At 41.0% G+C, this 22,002-nt stretch overlaps 1 protein-coding gene across 3 annotated transcripts in view; it reads right to left on the bottom strand.

Moving 5' to 3' along the window:
* The window catches only part of Pcyt1b (phosphate cytidylyltransferase 1B, choline), a 97,622-nt gene that overhangs the window by 43,377 nt on the left and 32,243 nt on the right, over nt 1-22,002 (bottom strand). For 2 of the 3 annotated variants that reach the window (XM_052732510.1, XM_052732498.1), the window contains exon 2: nt 3,552-3,651. In XM_052732510.1, the coding sequence (XP_052588470.1) occupies nt 3,552-3,651 (100 nt within the window). Of the gene's footprint in view, nt 1-3,551; nt 3,652-4,451; nt 4,680-22,002 lie in introns of those variants that run through there. The other variant, XM_052732507.1, reaches the window with a different exon arrangement.

The following is a 22,002-nucleotide window of genomic DNA, read 5'->3' as shown; positions in this document are numbered from 1 at the left end:
AAAATGGGGAGTTGGAAACAAAGAAATCACTGCAAACTTCTATTAAATGATTTAGGATTTAGATTTAAAATTGTGATTAGTTATTGATGCAACTCATCCTCATTAATTTAAAACATAAAGACATATTACATTAATAGATTCAGATGGTACAATGTTGCTAATAAATTAAATTTCTCCAATAAAAAATACGGAGATTTTTATGTCAAATTGAGAACTGCAACTATTTTCAATTATATACTATTTTGAACAGACAGAATTGCTTTCACAGGCTTATACTGTATTCTAAATAAGTCGCAGTAAACAGAAAATGCTCTGAAATAACAAACTGTCTAATGAGGGATCTTGGATTTCAATGCTCTTATTCAATTGCAATTCAATTGAGGAAATTTTGTTTTAAGATATAAATCCCACAAGAAAGCAGATGGCATTTTTGTGGAAGTTTTTGTTAATGATTCAGAGGTGATCAGGATAAATGAATTCAGGAAGCAGAGAGGAAGAAAAGTAAAGAAAGAAGACATAATTACTGGGGAAAAGGCCATTTAGTAAATTTGAAGACTATCTGCAGAGTTGATTTTGCAGTAAGATCACTTTTGAAAATTGTGACGTGTCAGCAATTTCCAGACTGGGAAACTCCTGCAGGGCCTAAAGCAAAGAGAGGAACCTGGTTTCCTGGTCTCTTCAAAGGGGGTGAAGGGGAAAGAAAAGAGGGGGCAGAGAGAGAGGGGGAAGGAAGGTGGGAGGGAGAGAGAGGAGAGAGACTGTGGCTTGACAGAAGTTGAAAACAGAGCAAATCATTCCAATGAAAGTATTGTTTAGCTGCTGTATTCACACACCTTCCAGCTTGGCTCAGGGCCTGAGCATGTTTTCACTTAGCCCCAAGGTTAGCTGAGGACAGCCCTTCACAGGGAAGGCCCTTGTGCTGGATAAAAGAGGGGTTGGAGGAGAAAGGGCTTTGAAGTCCTAGGTCTACTCAGTTCTGACAGCAGTTCTCTAGTCTTCTGGGATTTTTCAAAAATTAAATGAGATAGGGACAGGACAGCCTATCAAGTAGATACCTCTTAACTTCTACAGGAACTTATGGTCCTTTACTGCTCAGATCTGAAGCTTATCCTTTAACCGTAGGTCGATTCTGTTTTCCACATAACCACCTTGTTTTCATTTGGATCTTCATCTCACCCCGCCTGCCCCCCAACTCCCGCTGCCCCCAAAGCTGGTGTATGGAAGGGTTGGCTCCCAGGTGACAGTTCTGTTGGGAGATGGCGGAAACAAGGAGGTGAGGCCTAACTAAATCTTTCCTCCTCCTAACTCTCCTCAGGTATTTTATCAGAATGATAGAAAGAGTACTAATACACACCCAAATTTTCATTTAAAAATCTCTTGACTTGGGCTGGAGAGATGGCTCAGCCGTTAAAGGCTAGGCTCACAACCAGAAATATAAAAATCTCTTGACTTTCTTATTGGGCCAGTATTTCTCAGTATGTGGTCTCTAACCACCAACTTAAAGATTATCCAGGCTGTTTGCTAAAAATTCAGATGGCTGGGGTTGGGGATTTAGCTCAGTGGTAGAGTGCTTGCCTAGCAAGTGCAAGGCCCTGGGTTCGGTCCTCGGCTCTAAAAAAAAAAAAAAGACAAAATAACAAAAAATCCAGATGGCCATCCCCATTCCTGGTCTGAGGGCAGAGGAATGGGGGAGACTAGGGAAACTCTCTCTTTAATACTTATTTTTATTGTATTTATTTTATTTAATACTTATTTTTATTGTAGTTTATGTGTGTTTGTGTACCTGCTTTCTGTATGTGTACCATGTGCATGCAAGTGCCCATGGAGGTCAGAAGAGAGCATCAGATCATCTGGAAATGGAGTTACAGACAGCTGTGAGCTGCCCTGTGGGTGCTGGGAACTGAACCTGGATCCTCTGGAAGAGCAGTAAGTGCTCTTAACTGCTGAGCCATCTCTCCAGCCCCTCCATGTGATTCTTTACACACTTAAGTGTAAAATTGGATCAATGACCTCAACACTTTTGAGGGGTGTCCTTAACGAGGAAGCAGAGTGTCATGGTTCAGAGGGTCAAGCTCTACAGCATTCTGGAGCTGAGACCCCAGCTCTGCAACTCAACAGGTGTTTCCAGAATAGCATTATTCCCTGGGAGGTTGTCAGAGTTGCAGCTTCTTGGGTCCCAACCCCTGTGAACAGAATCAGATACTCCAGTGGGGCGTTCCAGCCATCTGTCTGTCCACAAGTCCTCCTGGGGATTCTGATGCAGGCTCCAGTGTAAGAAGCCCTGCCACTTCCCAGTTGAAAGACCTTATGCAGTTTGCAAACTCCCTAAGCCTTTGTTTCCTTATGTGTGGAATACTGAAAATACTGACCATGTTGAGTTGTGAGCGGAAAATGGCAGGAGACACATAAAGACTTTAGTACCTTGTACCTTTAATAAATGCCTATTACTATTAGCTAATACACTGCCCCTTGCCCCATGGATTCCTTTAAGTTTGGGTTGGTTGGGTTTTTCAATGGCAGTAGGAGCTTACTCTTACATATGCCATCATATGTCTCAAAGCTTAACCCACTCAACTCGTCCTATTTTCTGCTCCATCCTAACCAATTGGAATAATCTCCATTTACTCTCACACAACTCTATCACTGTGCTTTGCTGCACTGTTCCTGTTCTACCCTCCCACAATAACTTGCTGTTTTCTATATACATGGTCCAAAATGTTTCCCTAAAGAACCAGCTAGGTTCTGCTCCCTCCCTGAAATCTTGCCCGACCTCTCCAGGCCACATGAATGTGCCATTCTCAGAACTTGTCATCAGTGCTGTACAGCCATACATGGGCCTGTGGCTTTCCTTCATGTCTAATTGTCTTGTCTCTTTAATTAGCGTGAGAGCCCTTGGCAAGCAGAAATGGTACTTTAAGTTCCTTTTACATACTTTCCCCTTTGGTCTTCTGATATTGACCAAAGGAATGAATGGAGCAATACACTTCTGGAACAGAACGGTCTTTTTTTTTAGGGCTCACTTAAAACATAAAAATGAAGACATTTCAGAATAGTTACAATTATAATGGCTTAGTTCTTCAACACCTTGAAAAATGGTACTTTTAACAGAATCTACCTCTCACAAAAAACCACATGGAGCAAGACATTGTCCCTGTTTTGCAAGTGAGAAGATGGATTCATATATTTTTCATGACTTGCCAGTGTCTGTAGAAGTAATAAATGACATTTTTGCCTTGGCTACTTTGATTTGTATAAATTATTGCTTTGGTTTTTTGTTTTTTTTTTTAAACAGGGTCTTGCCCTGCACCCCGGCCTATTCTGGAATACTCACTACAAAACCCATGCTGGCCTCAAATTCACAGTAGTCCTCCTGCTTCAGTCTCCTTGGTGCTGAGATTATAGTTGTAAGCTACCACACCCAACTAGTTCCCAACATCCATGTCCCCATTCTTGCACTGTGCTCTAATCACAAAATTCCACTCACATAGTGCTTTGTGATATTTCAAGTGCCAAGACAAAGCCCATTTGAAAACTGAGAACAGCAGTCTCACCTGGTGTTCCTAAGCGGGCCTGGGCAATGGTTAGTTTTTCGTGAGGTGCTTGGCACTGGCAGCTGGATTCATCTGCAAATGGGGCAGGTGCAGTCAGGGTCTAGATGGGGAAAAAAGAGAAGGGGGATGAATACATTCTGATAAACATTTCTTTAGCACCATCAACCTCCCTTGAAGTTTCTTGTTTGGTAGATAGGTAAGACTAAGAATAATATAGCAGGCCATGATGGCTCACACCTGTAGTCCCAGTGTTCCACTCAAGAGGCCAAGACAGGGGGATCACAGTGAGTTCCAGGCCAGCCAACGTGAGCTATGTAGTGAGTTCCTCAATGTTCCTGGGGCTTCAAAGAGTGAGCCCCAAGGGGTTGGGGGAAGAAGTAGACTATATCTGATGGGCCTGCCAGAGCAACATTGTACTCCTAGAAATAAAGCACCATTACAGTCTCTTCCCTGTCCTCCTTCACTGATGCATCAGGAATATTAAGAGCAAGTCAGGAATGGTAGCTCACATATGTAATCTTAACACTCAGGAGGCAGAGGAAGGAGGATGGAGAGTTCAAGGCCAACCTGAGTTATATAGTAAGACCCTGTCTTAAAAAAAATAAGAACAAATAAAATTTAAAAAGAAGATATAATAGAGCTGTACAGTGGCTACCATATGCAAGATGCTAGATGAGATGCTCTGGAGCTATCATCTCTTTCTGGTCTCTCAACACACTAGCTGCACACATATTCCTAGCCTTCCATAGGATACCATCATCCTGTGCCTATTTCACAGAAAAGGCAACCGAGTCTTAGTAAGATTAAGAAATATGCTAAGTCATGCCCTTGGAAAACCATAATGCCCAGCTTTGAGCATTTTCCAACCAACAAGGGCAGTCTTCAGATATTTAGACTCACCCACACCCGGGACACTCGGCTGAAAGGAACCTCATATTCGGAAGCGTGGCACGACATCTCCTGTAACACACACACACACACACACACACACACACACACACACACACACACACACACCAGCCTGGCCAATCACAAATGCTGACGTCTCTTCAATGCAAAGGCCACGGCTGATATCTGCACCCGGAGAGAGCCTAAAAGCACAGCAATTCTGGCGGGCTGCAGATAACTGCTCCTGTGGTAGCTTCCCCAGCCACCAATGGCTAGAGGCCCCGCCCCAGGCAGCCTGGGCTGACGCTCTGGGGAATGCTGTGAAAAAGATGTAGTCACTTGGAAGCCTGCCCAGGAAGTGGCCCTGCATTTTTTAGTCAGCCTCTTAAAATGAAAACCTCACTCTCTCCAGACAGAGGAAGACAAAACGGGTGGTGTTTTTGTAAACAGGGCAATCCAGAGTTGTCCATTTGCAGTCTTTGAGCTATGTCATTACCATTACCACAGTCACCACTACATCATCCTCAGTTGTATTTTTTTTAAAGCTAAGGTTCACTAGTCACTGTAAACATTACTCATAATGCTGCATGAATTGCTTATTAGAGATGGGGACAGGTTCTATTCCTTAACGTGGGAAGATTTGACTGAGGAAGGATCTAGGCATTTGAACAGGGGATGTGATTTCCTTCTGCCATTCATTTATTCATATTTCTTCAGTCCCTCATTCATTCACTTACATATATATCAGGTGCTCTACTAAAATCTGAGGCTGGATGTGGAGATAAGTCTAGCCCAGACCCTGGCTTTTTAAAATTTTCTTGTTTAAGACAGGGGCTTGTTATATAGCCCAAGCCGATCTTGAACTCAGAATCCTCGTGCCTTATTTTCCCAAGTGCGGGGCTAGCAGGCAGGCATATACCATCATGCCTGGAAGTTAGTCCCTGCTCTTGATGAGACCATGTTCTACAAGACACCATGTTCTCTATACTGGCAAGAACAGAACACTGCCTCGGCCCTACCCTGTAGCTCCATCCAATACCTTCCACTCTGAAGTAGGAATCCTGGGGCAATTTTGTTTGGAGATCTCCTAGTAAGCTGCCTGAGACTTTTGTAACTCCCACCCTGTCCTTCGGGACTCTGGAAGCAAACCAAGACTTGGGGAAAAGAACTGGGAAATGTGACTCCATTTTTTTTCTCAGATACATTGAAGTGACTTTGTGGGCTCTAAAGGACCAGAGAAACATGTGGAATGTGGCAAAGAGTTCCATCTGTGCTTGTAAGACTAGTGTTCAAATATCCTTTGTAGCACTTACTGAGTGCACATTTTAATTAGGCTCTTCTGGTTAAAGACACTCACTAAAGTTAGCTCAAGGGATGGGGGATTTATTTTCAGGCACAGAAAGTGGAAAGAGGAAATGGGCAGAGTGTAGCCTCAGCATGCCAAGAATTCTGCACCAAGCTGGCTGTCACAGCATGTACTTCTTTCTGCTGCATTTCCATCCTCCTGCATCCTTCTCCCATCCCCCTGCATCCTTCTCCCATCCTCCTGCATCCTTCTCCCATCCCCCTGCATCCTTCTCCCATCCTCCTGCATCCTTCTCCCACAGTCAAGTCTCTGCTTGCTTTCCATTCCCTAGAACTTCAGCTTATATATGGCTTTCTCAGTTTCCCTTCACAAGCTGCCCCTAAGGCTGTTTTATTTGCTTGTTTGTATCGAGACAAGGTCTTTCCAGGTAGCCCAGGCTGACTTTGAATTCATAATCTTCCTCAGTGGTAGAGTGGTAGATGGCCTAATACATACAAGGCCCTGGGTACTATCCCCAGTACCATTAAAAAATGTCATAAAGTAGAATCTGTCTGGCTAAGCTCATATTTTCAAATTAGGACACAACCAGATGGGTTGGAGTTGTGGAAGGTGTACTTTGGGTCCAACAGTTGTGGCAGGGAAAGTCACGGGTGACCCAACATTGCCCCTTTAGCAGGAACTAGCTATACATGTGGTGAGAAAGTTATTTGACTTTGTGTGTTCCTAAAAGCAAATTCTTTATCTGAATTCAGCCTCATCTGTGAAAGGGGTAACTATCTTGCATGACTGTTGTGAGAAGCAGAGATCATATATACACTCTACCTAGTACCCAATGCATTGTACCTACAGTTGCTATCCTTAGTCATTAGATCACACATAGCACTACATATTTTTATACAATGATAGATAATGTAGTTCTCCATACAAACAGGAGAAATGACTTATGAGTGCATTTTGACAACACAACCCAAATTAGTAATGTGGTTGCAAATGAGAGGGTTTTTATGTGTGTGTGCATGTGCTCATGCACATGCCTGTATGTGAATAAGCCACATGCATGTGGGTACCTACAGACGCCAGAAGAGGGCAGCCAATCCCCTGCACTGGAGTTACAGGCAGTTGTGAGCCACCTGACAAGGGTACTGCAAACCAAACCCAGGTCTCCTGGGAGAGCAGCAAGTGCTCTTAACTGCTGGGCCATCTCTCCAGACCCAAATGGGAATATCTTCTATTAATGATTCATTACCTGTTTCTGTTCTGTTGTTCTTATTGTGGTGATTTTTAAAGATAGAGTCTTACTGTCATGCTAGCCCAGGTTAGCTGTAACTTGCTATATAGCCCAGGCTAACCTGGAACTCATAAACCTTTTACTTCAGTCTTCAAATGTTTGGATTATATGTGTGTGCCACCATACACAGCCATTTCATTTGTGTATACAAACAGTGAATCTTTATCAAATGATCTAAAATAAATGACTTTAGAAGTATTTTATGTACTAGTCACAAAACTTATTAGACAAAGTATCATTTCATAAGGAAAGTGTATTAAGAGGGTGTGGCATTTAAAACAGAAAAATTTTAAATGACATTTACTGAAAGATGAAGATAGAGTTTATGTGTACTGTGCATTTTGCTGTTGATTCTCATAACCTGGAAGTAAGGAAATGGGAGAACTGAAGAGATGGAAGACAGACAGAATCCCTAAGTGCATGGTTGTGCTTGTGTGTACAGCATGCACACAGGTGAGCACCTGTAACAGCAGTTGTCATGGGAAGAGGTTATTTTCTGTAATATACAAGACAACTATGCTTGGAATGGGGACAATGTAAAAATAAACAAGGGGCAGCCCTGCTTTCCAGAAGATATCCTGCTGGGGATGTCTTTCTGTATGCTATAAATGTGTTGCTCTGATTGTTTGATAAATAAAACACTGATTGGCCAGTAGCCAGGCAGTAAGTACAGTATAGGCGGGATAAGCAGAGAGGAGAATTCTGGGAAGTGGAAGACTGAGTCAGGAGACGCCGCCATCCGCTGCCGCCATGAGAAGCATGATGTAAAAGTACCAGTAAGCCACAAGCCACGTGGCAACTTGTAGATTAATAGAAATGGGTTAATTTAAGATATAATAACTAGATAGCAGGCCATACAGTCTATAAGTAATATAAGTAATATAAGTCTCTGTGTGTTTACTTGGGTCAGAGAGGCTGCAGGCCCGAGTGGGACTGGAGAAAACTCCAACTACAATATCCTTTCAAAAGTGATGCAGAATAACCCTTGGGTTGAGAATTAAACACTATATTGGGACAATGAGATGGCTCAGTGGGTAAAGGTGCTTTTCATGCAAGCCTGGCACGCTGAGTTCAATTCCCAGAACCCATGTAAAAGTAGATGGAGAGAACTCACTCCACAAAGCTGTTGAAAGATATAAAAATGATAAGATAGACTTTTGAATCTACTCAGAAAAGAAAAAAGAGAGAATATGGATATGCTAAGTTAAAAGGTAGATTATTGAATCTACTTTTAAAAAGGAACTACTTGTTTTAAATAGGATAAGAAACAAATTTTTTGTCTGAAGTTGTCAAATGTTAATGGACTGGACATTGTTAATGTATGTAATGGAGTTTTTTTGTCTGAATCTGTCAAATGTGAATGAACTAGACATTGTTAATGTAATTCTTGACTATATGTATTGTATATACTTTTTATTATATTTGTTATAACTTTATTTTAAAGAAAAAAGGGGAAATGTGGTTGATATATTGTGTACCCCAATAAACTTATCTGGGGGTCAGAGAACAGAACAGCCACTATATTAAACACAGGTTTAGACAGTGATAGCACACACCTTCAATCCTAGCATTCAGGAGGCAGAGATCTGTCTGGATCTCTGTGAGTTCAAAGCCACACTGGAAACATCCAGGCATGGTGACACATGCCTTTTATCCCAGGAAGTGATGGCAGGAAGCAGAAAGGTATATAAGGCATGAGGACCAGGAACTATAGGCTTTTTAAGCTTTTAGCTTTTAGCAGCAGTCAGCTGAGATCCATTCAGATGAGGACACAGAGGCTTTCAGTTTGAGGAAACAAGATCAGCTGAGAAACAGGCAAGGTGAGGTTAGCTAGGGCTTGATCTGTTTCTCTGATCTTTCAGCGTTCACCCCAATACCTGACTCCAGGTTTGTTTTTATTAATAAGACCTTTTAAGATTCGTGCTACAGCACTAGTGGAAGTCCATGAACTGTGGACTGGTGGCTATGGAGCCCCCATGGGACTGGACTAGGCTCTCTGGATACGGAAGACGGTTGTTTGGCTCGAACTGTTTGGGGGGCACCCAGGCAGGGGGATCGGGATCTGTCCCTGGTCTATGGGCAGGCTTCTGGGAATCCGGTGCCTGTGGTGTGACACCTTGCACAGCCTTGGTGCAGTGGGAAGGGGCTTGGACCTGCCTAGGCTCAGTGAGTTGGGCTCTGCTGAATCCCCATGGGAGACCTCGATTTGGGGGATGTGGGGATGCGGGGTGGCTTGGGAAAGAGGGCTGGGGGGTGGGAGGAGGGAGGAGGGGGGTCTGTGGATAGCATGAGGAGTGAGTAGAAAATTTCTTAATAAAGAAAAATAAAATTAAAAAAACACAAAACAACAAAAAAAATTCATGCTACAGTTCTCTGACCTCTACAAGTATGACATCTATACCCACAAATTAATAATGATAATAATAAATTTTAAGTTAAAAGTAATTAAACTCTATATTCACCAAGACTTAGCAAGGGCCTGGCAAACACCAACTACCTCATGTGACTTGAAGTAATATTTTTTCAGTCTGAGAACTTTAGACAACAATTTTTAAAACAATCCCCTTTCAGGAGCAGAACAATTCCTTTGACTACTAAGGAATCTATGCTCATTAGGTTCTGTTTTCTCCACATATAAGCAACGGGCCAACCTCAGAACCATTGGGAACAAGATACTGGGAGTCTCCTATGAGGACAGAGGATGGGGCCAACTTGGCCTTTGAACTATCTAGATGTCTACAGGGGACCAAAGTCCCTACCCATTCCTCAGTATTTACCAAAGCCCAAATGCTTACTAGTATACTATGATATATTCCAGACATAGGCCTTTTGTAAGACATGAAAGTGGGGCCCAATAACACAGTAAATCAACTAAGTCTTCGATTGTATACGTAGTGACACATAAAATATCAAATATATGTGCTCATTTTGTTTGTACAACAACTCTGTAAGATTTGTACAATTTCCAGTGAACTATACAATACCTGCCTTCAATAGTAATATCAATTGATGACAAGAAGCAACAACCATGATAGATCCTTTCAATTCAGTTGCCTTTTTGGCTCACTCTGAACCAAGGAAAAGCTCAATATTCTTAGACAGGATGAGGAGACCTCAGAAAGAAGATACTGAAACTCCTTATAACCATGAAGGGCAAACGCAAACAATTAACTGAAGAAGTAAAAGCATGTGGCCATTATTTTTACCCCAATTTAGAGAAGCATGTCAGATGTCTCACATGTAGTCATTGCAAGCCTCAGCTTGGACCAACTCTAAGGGACCCAGATGACATTTTCTGGTGTTTATTAGCACAAGCTACACAGTTAAGTGATGCTAGATGTCTGGAAGGTAGGTTAAAAAAAGGAACAAATAAGAAAGGCAGGAAAGAGAGTGATTCTGGGGCAGCAATCTCCCAAAGTGACGAGTGGCACTTTTAGAACAACAGAAGACAGTAGTTCAAAAGGCATACACAATTTTCAGTCATTTCATATTTGTAACCAAAGTCCCATTCTTTTCAACATACAAATCATAGAAATTAAGTGGCTAGAATAGTGGGGGTCATCTGACCCCCATAGACCATGCCTCCCTGGAGAACCACAGGCAAAATTGAAAATTGGAGAAGCACAGGAGATTATGTTCCAAGTAAGAGGGAGGTTTTTAAGGGTTAAGAAGCCCTGGCCCAGTGCCCTGAACCTCACATGAACAAGGGTCTTGCAAGACCATAGATTTGGTGCTAGGCCACAGTCATAGTTCTTCCTACTTAATTTAATATTTCAGAATCCCAACCATTACTTGTGAAAATGCCTCCTATTTGTCACGGTGGACCACAGTGCCATAAAAAAGCCACACTCCCAAAGGCTTTGTAAAGGGAAGGACATTACATATTGGACGTTGCTTTTGTAGAATCTCTTTGACTGAGACTAGTCAAATATTTACCTAAAACAAAAGCTGTTAGATAGCCAGGTATGGAAGAGAGACTCAAGAGACTGAGGCAGGAGGCTCATGAGTTCCCAGCCAGATTAGGTCAAATAGGAGTTCAAGGGTAGCTAGGGTTACATAGTAAGACTTCTACAAGTGCACATACATGTACGTGTATAGTGTATATGCACTTGTGTGCACGTGTGCGTGCACACACACATACACATGCATGCTCTCACACATGCACACGCACAAACACATACACACCCATACACACATGCATGCACGCGCACACAGAGAGAGCTATCAGGTACTCTATAAATTGTATGATACAGTTACTACTTGAGTGTAAAATATGACATACAGTATCTGTACTTATGCACTGTCCGCCGCCGACTGACAACAACTGGACTGATCAGATTGAGAATTTTAAAGAGACATCAGAAAAACTTCTATTTTCTCATGTCTGAACATAATTTCAAATCCAGATTTAATTTAGGATCACAACAGTTTGGTCTTTTTGAAGATAGAAAAGAAAGAAAAGCAGAACATCTAACAGTTGACCAGAGGTCTGACATATACAAGCCACTAGGTTCTGGAGCTGGCTCATGGATTATGTAGAATCCCACATCGGGCAGCTGATATGGAGGCCTTACCAGCAGAATTCCATGGAGTGGAGGACAACAAGGCCCAGAATATGGCTCAACACCAAGAAGTATCCACTTTCTCATTCTGTTAAGTATTGTGTGGACATATTAAGAAGTAATAGGCATCATTACAAAGAGTGGGACAGATCTATATATATCAACAAGGAATCATTTCTAAGATATTTCACTGAATGCAAAATGGAAATCCCTAAACAGTATGAATGCATATTAGTACTGTGTAATATCATTTATGATAAAAAAAAAAGGAGGGGGAAGAGTAATATAGAAATATATAAAAATTATGCTGGCATGATACCCATTGTTCACATGTAGCTATTTGTACTAACATGATACTTAAAATGAAACAAAATTTAAAACAGAATCTCTGTCATGTTTCAGTCATGCTAGCCACATTTGAAGTGCTCAGTAACCATATGTGGCCAATAGAGATACTAGACAGTGTAGATAGAGAATATTCTTGTCATCATAGAAAGTACTACTTAGCCTAGAAAAATAAACATCAGACACTTAATTACCTTTTTAGAGAGAAGATATATACTGTTATTTTGCTTTGTTCTTATGATGAGAACATACTCATGTAATTTGCAAAATGTAAAAATAAATTTAAAGTATTTCCTCTTCTGTGATTTCAGAGTTGCAGAAAATTTAATCAAGGGTCAGTTGTCCTGAATCTGGAGGGCAGGTCTTATAGGAAAGAAGAGCTATTCACCTATTATCTATAAACTAGCTGATATAATTCCTATGTATAGGGAAGTTTTAGAACTCATTTGTGCTTTTGAAGGATTTAAATCACTGTCAAAATATCTACCCATTATTCATTTGTCCAACATTTTATACCACTTGAATAGTACTTACTTAGTGTGTGTTAGGTACTGTTGTAGATTCTGAGGTCACATTAGAGGTCGTAACAGACAAAATAAGTTCTGTCTGCATAACACTAAACAGTAATGATAAACAACAAAACGAATGTAAAATATGTAGTGTGTTAAGTGCTGATCACATGCTACGTAAAAAATAAGGTGAGGAAAGGCAATAGAGAGCTCAAGAGTAAATGAGACAGAAAGAAAAATGGCAAATCTGTAACCTCAGCGACTCAGGAGGCTGAAGTTCAAGACCTGCCTGGGCTGCAGAGTCAGTTCAATGCTAGCCTGGGCCATTTAGTGGGACCTTGTCTCCAAACAGAAGTAAGAAGAGGCTTGGGGTGTACTTCAATGGTAGCATTTGCCTAGGATGGGCAAGAGCTTAGGTTCAATTCCCAGCAGGAAAGGAGAAAGAAGAGGGAAAGAAGTGTGATCTGATCTTTTTGTTTAAATATGTGGTATGGGGGCGGGGGAGTGTGGGGGTGTGGGTATCTATGTGTGTGAGTGTATGTGTGTAGGTGTGGGTGTGCATCCATCCCTGTGTGTGTGTATCCAGAGGCCAGAGGAGGATGTCCAGTGTCCTCTAGTGCTCTCTGCCTTTTTTCTTTTGGACAGAGTTTCTCACTGAAACGGAATCTAAGCTGGCAGCTAGTAAGCCCTAGTAATCTTCCTATTTCTCCCCACTACGGCACTGGGTTATATACGTGCATGTGACTACATCTGTTTTTGTTTTTGTTTTTTTCCAAACAGGGATGCTGGAATCCAAACTCAAGTTCTCATGCTTGTGCAGCAAGCACTCTTGCCCAGTGAGCCGTCTGTCTAGTCTCTGGTTTTTGATCTCTTTTTGAGGCAAGATCTTATGTCCCTCAGGCTGGCCTTGAACTCACTATTTATCTGGTGGTGGCCTGAACTCTTGATTCTCTTTCCTTAGCTTTTCCTATGCTGGGATTATAGGCATGCAGCACCACATCTGGCTTTGACTGTGATTTACCAGGGCCTTAGCAGATATGCTGAAAATAAACTGTTAAGGGATCTGAGGTAGAAACAAAACCACTGCAGCAGAGGTAATAAGAAATCAGATTTTACATAGATTTTGGATAAATGAAATTTGGAATAAATTGGATACAACGTATGAAAAAATGAGGAGCTAGGATAATTCCAAAATAACTGGGCAGAAGAGCTGGACCACTTGGCTTACCATTCTCTGGATGGGAAAGGTACTAGAAGAGGAAATCTGTGGTAGGAAGGATGCAGAGATTTGGAGTTCTGTTCTCCCTCACTTTGACATTCCTGTTAGATCTCCAAGTAGGGATGTCAGGCCTGTATGTACAAGTCTGAAGTTTGGGAGAGAAGACTAAGCTGGCAATAGGAAGATGATTGAATATAAGTGATACTTAAGGCAATTGGAATAAACTCACATTGTAGCATTTCAAAGCATGAATGCAGGTAGAAGAGGGGTCCAAGTTGGCAAATAAGGAGACACTAAATTTGTAGCCAGTCTTTTGCCACCATTATGGAAACTCCAAGAAAGCAAGGACTTGGTCTGTCATCTTTGTTGCTATAGCTCTACTCCCCAATGCAGTACCTGACATAGAGTAGGTCCTTAATAAATACTTGTTGGGTGGTAGTTGGAAAAAGTGATTATTGATAAAGACATAAATAGACATTAAACTCAGGAAGGAAGTGCACATATTAACAGTATGTCATAAATGTCTCTTATCATCATAGTATATTTTAGGAAACTAGGGAAAGTTAAGAGAAGAAAACAAGTCTCCAATAATTGTTTTCTAGAGTCAACTGTTGCTAATACTTTTTAGGGTTAGTTTCAGCCTTTCTGATATGCCATGTATACATAGTAACAACTTCAGAATTTCACTGCATAAGTCCTGTTTTCATCCAACACATCATGAGTATTTTATCATATCATTTAAATAATTTCCAACCTCCACTAATTTGGAAGGCAATAAAATATTACACTAAATAGGAAAATCATAAATAGAGCCAGAGAGATGGCTCAGTGTTTAAAAGTTCATACTGCTCTTGGCAGAAGACCCAAGTTCAGTTCCTAGCACCCACATCAGGCAATTCACAACAGCCTGTAGCTCCAGCTGCAGGGAACTGGATACCCTCTTCTGGATTCTATGGACACTTGTGCATACACACGCACATACCCATGCACAGACATGCACATATACACATAATTAAAAATAAAATAAATCTTTAAAAAAGTCATAAATAGTTCCTTATTGTTGAGGGTTAATTTTTTAAATGTTTTCATAATTAAAGTAACATTCTAAACATAATTGTGAACCTCTGATTATTTTCTCTGCATAGATGCCTAGGAGCCAAATTACTTAGATCAGGGGTGTAAACATTTTAAAGATAAACATTTGAAGAATGTTTTAACATATATTGGTAAATTACCTTCTACAAAAGCTGAATCATTTACACTCACATTACAATGTAGGAAAAATGCAATCTCACTGGCATTAAGTATTATCTTTGTCAATTTTATAGACCAAAAATGGCATCATGCTGTTTTAATTTGCATTATTTTGATTAGAAGAAAGATTGAACATTTTTCAAATGTTTATTAGCCATTTGTATTTTCTTCTGAGAATAACCTGTCCTTGCCCACTTTTCTATTGTTGGGAATAAGTAGGTTGAAGCTGTTTAAAAGCAAAACAATACAGCACAGTTAAAAAGTTACCTGAAATATCTTTTAAAAATGCATTTGCTACTTTATTTAGATTTGCCTTGTAAGAACTCCATTAAGGAAAAAAGCTCCACACAACTACTTCACTGCAGTCATCTGGACGTGTGAGGGCTGCTGGAGTTCCGGACATGCAGTGACTGTGCATTCATGCACAGAGCTGTACAAAATCAAGCCAGATAAAGTCCAAGAGCGAACTGGATTAAGGAGGGAGTCCCAAAGTACCACCACTACCCAAGGAGCTATTGGCAGTTAATGGCTGCTGGGAGAAGAGGAATCAGTTTTCTTCAGGGATGCAGCACCCGAGAGCCTATTCTTGCTCCAATATATGGTCCCACACCCATCTCCATACAGGAAGTACTAAGTGGACTCCATAGGCTTAAAAATAATAAAGTGCATGGAGTTAAGAGGGAAACATGTTGAAGGAGATATGAGAGGCATTGGAGAAGAGGCAATGGGTAATGTAGATGGGTTTGATAGTTTAGTTTTTAAAAACATAAAAATTAGACCAGTTGTATGTGATGCTGCATGCCTTTAATCCCAGCTGGAGAGGCAGAAGCAGGTGTTTATCTGTGAGTTTGAGCCCATCCTGGGTTACATAGAGAGTCCCAGGACAGCCAAGGATACAGAGTAAGACCTCGTCTCAGAAACAAAACAAAAACACAAATTAAAAAACAAAACAAAACCAAGTGAGTGTCTATGCACCTGCATCTAAGTCAGACTAGTAATCACTGCCCTCTGGAGATCAGGGGTGAGACATTGTGTTATGTATGCCCTGGTGTGTGGGCTTTCTAAAAACAATGGCCACCTATAAACTGCAAGGCCCTCCCATGTGGCTACCTTCAGAACACACAACAGTGACTTTCAAATAGCATAAAGAATCCTAGAACTAAACCTGAAATCACATTTCACTGATTGTAAAATGTCTGTTTCCTTCCCTCATTTTTTAATGGGTTCAAGATTAGGAAGTGTCTCCCACTAAATCTCACCTTATAATCAGTGTGGGCTGTTGTTTCACACGTGACCCCTCTGAAATGGAAGGGCAGCTTACAGTTAACAGAGCTCAGATTCATGGCATTAATAGGCACTGGTACTAAGAAAAGAATCTTTACCTGGAGATAAGAAATTCCTTACTCCAAGTTATGTTTTCTTAGGCAGTGGAGCTTTAAGGAGCTTATGATGAGCATCAGTCACATATTGCACTCTTATATTGTACCCCAAATCTTCAAGTGGCTTAAAAAGAGTCAAACTTGGGAGTTTAAAACTTGCTTTATTTGGGGAAATAAGGAAATATAGATGAGTTTTTTAAGAGACCCTGGGTAAGGGCCAGAAGTGAAGCTCGGTGATAGAATGCTTACGTGGCATGTGCTAGTCTGCGGGTGCTAGCTCTAAACATCAGAAGATAAGATCGAGAGGAAAGGAAGCGTGTGAGCGTGCAGGAGTGCATGCTGTAGTCATCAGCATTTTAGAGAGGTTAACTGCAAAGACGACTTTAACTCTGAGCAGTCCCAGCAAAAGGATAAGAAAGGTACCAGGTAGCATCATTGTTCTTATGTTTAAGGAAGAAAAAAAAAGCTATTGAAAAAAATCCCAGCATTCCTGGTGGCAAGTTCTGGAAGAAGTCCCCTGCACCATGCTACCTTAAAAGATATGTTACATGATGTGGTCGCAGTCCCTGCAAGCTCAGTAACAGCTCCTAGATGAAGAAAGTTTTGTTTTGAAGGTTTGCCTTCATAGCACTCCCCATGCCAGGAAGAGCCCCAGAACTAAAGAAAGAAAAAGCAGCTGAAAAGCATTTCTCTAAGGGACAAAACACACAGTCTACAAATGCAGATCTCCCCCGTTACAGTGGCACCCAAGGGCAAGATTTGGAATATATAGACTATTGGTTCCTTATGTAAAAGGCAGAACACAACGCAGTGGACAGTGACTCTTGTGCTTATATTTTGATTTACTTTTCACCTCAGCATTCAAGAAAGGCAGCATTACTAATACCTAAGTCTAACATATGGATTTACACTGGCACTCCATCCCTGTCATGGTGAAGTATATATGGTGTCTGTGGTAGTGTGAATGTAAATGGCCCCCATAAACTAATAGGGAGTAGCATTTTTAGGAAATGTGTCTTTGTTGGAGTAGGTGTGGCCTTGTTGGAGGAAGGGTGTCACTGTGGGAGTCTTTGAGGTCTCCTTTGCTCAAGCTTTGCTCAATGTGACACCCATTTCCTGTTACCTACAGGCCAAGATGTAAGAATTCTCAGCTCCTTCTCTAGCACCATGTCTACCTACATGCTGCCTTGCTTCCCACCATGATAATGGACTAAACCTCTAAACTGTAAGCCAGCCCCAATTAAATGTTTTTCTTTATAAGAGTTGCCCTGGTCATAGTGTCTCTTCACATCAAGAGAAACCCTAACCAAGTCAGTGTCCTAAAGGGAGAGTCCAACTTGGGTGGCCTGACTTATATATAGTTCACCTAGGCTTTGATCAATGCCTTTGTGGATTGTATTACCTAATTTTAACTAGATAGATACTCACAAGAGCAGCTAGTGGCTTAAAATATTTCCTGCAATGAAGGGCTGAAGAGATGGCTCCGCTTAAGAGCCCATAAGAAGGGCTGGAGGTTGCTCTGTAGTTAAGAGCCCATATTGCTCTTGCAGAGGACCTGAATTTGTTTCCCAGTACCCACATCCAGGCAGCTCACAGCTGCCTATATCCCCAACTCCAGGAGGATCCCATGCCTCTGACCTCTGAGGGCATCCACACTCATGTGCCTATATCCTCCACATACACACATACACATAATTAAAAATAATAATGAATCTTTCAAAAAACATTTCTTACAACAAAATAGGGAAGCAAGAATAATAGCAGCAGAGGTAAACAACAAGAAGATGGCGGACCTTGGACTAGGGATGTAGCTCAGTTGGCAGAGTACTTGCGTTGTATATACAAAGCCATGAATCTGATCCCCAGCACCACTCAAAACCAGGCTTGGTGTCACATGCCTATAATCTCAGGACTGGAGAGGTACAAGCAGGAGGATCCAAAGTCCGAGGTCATCGTTGACTATATAGCAAGTTAGAGGTCAGTTTGGGATACATTAGACCCTGCCTTAAAACAAAACAAAATGAAACAAACAAACAAAAACCAATGGGTCACAGAACAGGAAGAGGGAGAAGAAGAAAGGGAAGCAGACTGACAGAGCTGACTCTTTTATTCCCTGTGTGAGTGCTGCATCAGCCACATGATCAGGCACAACCAATGATGACTTAATCTCATCTGACAAGAAGACAGCTAAAATGAAAATTATTATACAGAAGACTATCAGAAATGCCAAGATGTTCCAGCTTGAGCATATATCACACCTCAAGATATCAGCTAATGGAGGCAATATAAATCTATTGTAATTAGCACAGTATTCTAAAATGAAGCCTTCAGAAATGAAGACAAATGATTCTTTTAAGTTTCATGTTTCAAGTCATGGGATACTCAACCCAACACTTTACAAAATACTGTCATATGTAATGATAAATATTTAGAAGTATTTTTTCAGTTTCCTGTAGTTTAAAAGAGAAAAAAAAATCTCTTCTTCCTGCCACAGTAAAACAAGTAACTCTAACATGTAGGAGGAAAAAAAAAACCCGATGTCAAACTAAAATGCATTCTTTTGTCAGAAAATATGTTTAGAAGACATATAGAAAACATTGCTGAGGATTGGAAGAAACAAGCATTAGAACAAATTATGTAGTGTGGGAGGTTTGCTATGCAGTCAGATTGAGTACAGCTATTTCTAACATGTCTCAGCTTGAAGTATGTGCAAGATTGGATTTTAATAATAAAAGTGCTTTTCTGAGCAATGGACAAATATGCTCCAAAGAGGATACAGTCTGCAAAATATATGACTTCTTTAGCTAAGACTAATTTATTATTTTATGGGGAAGCAATGGAATTATCAATGAAGTAATGGTGTTGCCCTTGGACTCCCAATCTCCTGCCTATATAAGGAATATCATTTTGTCTTCTTCATGGGAAACATCCTCTATTAGCCCTCAAAGTGTTGCTCCCAGGATTCCGTCCTGGGAGACTGTGGGGGTGAAGAAGACTAATTTAACTAGAATTCCTGTAGAGATCGGCAGATATAGGAAGGATTAGATAGCCTTAACAACAGCTCTTTGGTTTTCCCTTCTAAAAACCTGGCTATACAGGGCATCCAGATCAAGTCACTGACCTTTGCTATCATCCATCCCATGCCCCTCCCACTATATGCTGACTTCTAACGTCACTGGTGAGCTCTGTTTATCTTATTCTGTATGTTATGGAAAGAAGACTATGTGGTACATATTACTTCATGTCTGGCTTATGAGACTTAACTACATTCTTGCTGGTGGTTGCCTGTTCTTCATTCTCATTGTCATATAGATATACTAGAACTTATTTACCCAGTCCTCTTCTACTGAGCATTTGGGTAAAACATACTAAGGAGTTGTGTGTGTGTGTGTGTGTGTGTGTGTGTGTGTGTGTGTGTGTGTGTGTGGTCATATGTACATATGTGTGTGTGTGTCGTATGTACAAGTTTTTTGGTGGAGGAATTACTGGGTTAAAAGTATTTCCTTTGAGACTGGGCTGTAGCTCAGTGATAGACCACACACCTAACATGAAAAGGCCTGAGTTTATTCCCCAGCGTTGTAAAAAATAGTACTTTGAATTTCTAATTTTACTACAAAAAGTTTAGCTATCAGATTTGTTTCTCAGCCCCAGTCCTGAAAATTAAAAATGTTCCATGAGAGGGCTAAATACAGCATTCCTCAAACTCCATCCACACACATACTGTTTCTGAATTCCCTGGGGGCTTGAGCAGGTAATTCGTGGCTCACTGGTTTGAGGTCGTATGTAGTTGAGAAATGAGATAGAGCTAATTTGAAATCTCTGCTTAATCGGTTAGTATCTGGTGTTTGGGATTTTTTCTTGATTTTCTTATAATGTAGGGAATAATAGTTCTTATTTCATGAGTCAGTGGCCTGTTTAAATGTATTTAACACATATAGGGCATTCAACACAGTGCCCAATACAGTGTGACTATGAATGGCTGTACCATTTCTCCATCACCTACAGAGAAAAATGAGTAAGACCTCCAGCCTGGAACCAGGATAGAACAATTACCTTATAACTAAACAATTTGGAGCTACAATACAATTTATTATTATGTGACTGTGCCTACAATCACTATTAGGCAAACTAGAGATGAAGCATAGAAACCTGTGTGTCCTAGGAATGGGCTTTCAACATCATTCATTTGGCAATAAGCTCTACACATCATTCATGATCTTTCTATTAACCTATTATTGCTGTTGTTATTTTTCTTAAATGCCCATTTAAATAACCCTCAGTGTTCTTTTACACTGATGTCAGGTTCAGCATGCATGAATTACGGAGTGGAAAACAAAAACACCAAGTCAAAGACTTTGGCTGGAGGGAGGAGATTATATGAAAATGAATCCTGCTCAATAGGCTAGCCCTGTGTGGCCCTGCACATTATTACACAGGCTTACACTACCAGGGCTCACTGCTTTATTTTCTAATCACTGTGTTTTCAAGTCCGCCTTCAAGATCATTGAGTGCTAAACTGTCTTTCCCCAAGCAGGGTCAGCTTCTCTAGCCTCCCTTCTAACCCAGTTCATGCTGGGATAAAGAGGAAGGTAGGAATGTTAAAACAATAATACTATGGTCTGAGGCCAGCAACGGGTAATCAGACCCTAGCAAGGTAGATGCTGTTACCTGGGAGATTATTGGAAGAAAATGGGCTTGCAATGCCTTAGTTCATTCCCACTTTCCTTCTTTTCTCCTTTTCTTCCTGCCCCCTGTGATCAGATAGAAGAATTCTTTTTCTAGGTTTATTTCCCTAAGAGTCACTGAGAAGCTTTGCTCAGGCATAGCTAAAGACACAGGAGCTTCAAGACTATTGCTTTTCCCATTGCTGCTAGGTTTTAAACCCAAGCACTGAACTTAGATGGACAGCCTCTGTTAAGAAAACTCCTCTAATTCAATGTGCTACTGCCAAGCCTTGAAGAAAGCCAATGTTTCAAACTTCAGTATTATGAAACAGGTAAATTAGGAGGCTATTGTTCACATGAAGAGAAGATTCAACATAGCTTTCTTTAAACAATGACTAGAATATAACAAATACAATTTGGAATACAGTTAATCTTTTGAGGAGGCAACCGAGACAAAAAGCCGAAGTCAGAAGTGGTTTGTACAAGATTCATGTAAAATTTCGAAGTACTTTGTGAACATTTCTTACAAGTATTTAGCCGGTGTGTCTTACCATAAGACAATTCAACCTATCTTAGCCCAAATGGATAAAATGAAAGAGAATCAAGGAGTGGCAGAGACCTGACTTTTGACTGGAGCAGCAAGTCCAACAAACATACCACAGTGGCTCACACTCCATGGGCAACCATCACCTAGTTGACTCATTTAGGGTGCTAGAGTTGGAGTATAGAAGAAAAATGAGTTGCTTAGATCCACACAATAATTTCAAGACAAAACTGGGACTGAATGATACAGCAGGCTTCAGTGAGTGGAGACTAGGTTTCAGCTTCACCAACTCCCAACCCTTTCACTGCGGGCCAGTCCAGTTCCCTCAGGCTAATCCTAGGTTCATCTTGTTGGCTGTTGATGTAGAGCTCTGGAGGCCACAAAGGACCAGGTTTGCTCTCATCATTCTGTCTTATCAAGAACCAACATACCTTTCCCCCCATCTTTCTGTCTCTGTCTCTCGATTTGTAGGCATGAATGCGTGCGTGCGTGC

Source organism: Peromyscus californicus, unplaced genomic scaffold, assembly GCF_007827085.1.
Source record: "Peromyscus californicus insignis strain IS unplaced genomic scaffold, ASM782708v3 Scaffold_10__1_contigs__length_136768540, whole genome shotgun sequence".
Classification (NCBI taxonomy): Eukaryota; Metazoa; Chordata; class Mammalia; order Rodentia; family Cricetidae; genus Peromyscus; species Peromyscus californicus.
The sequence above is the reverse complement of the archived record's forward strand: the minus strand, read 5'-3'. Positions and strand labels throughout refer to the sequence as shown.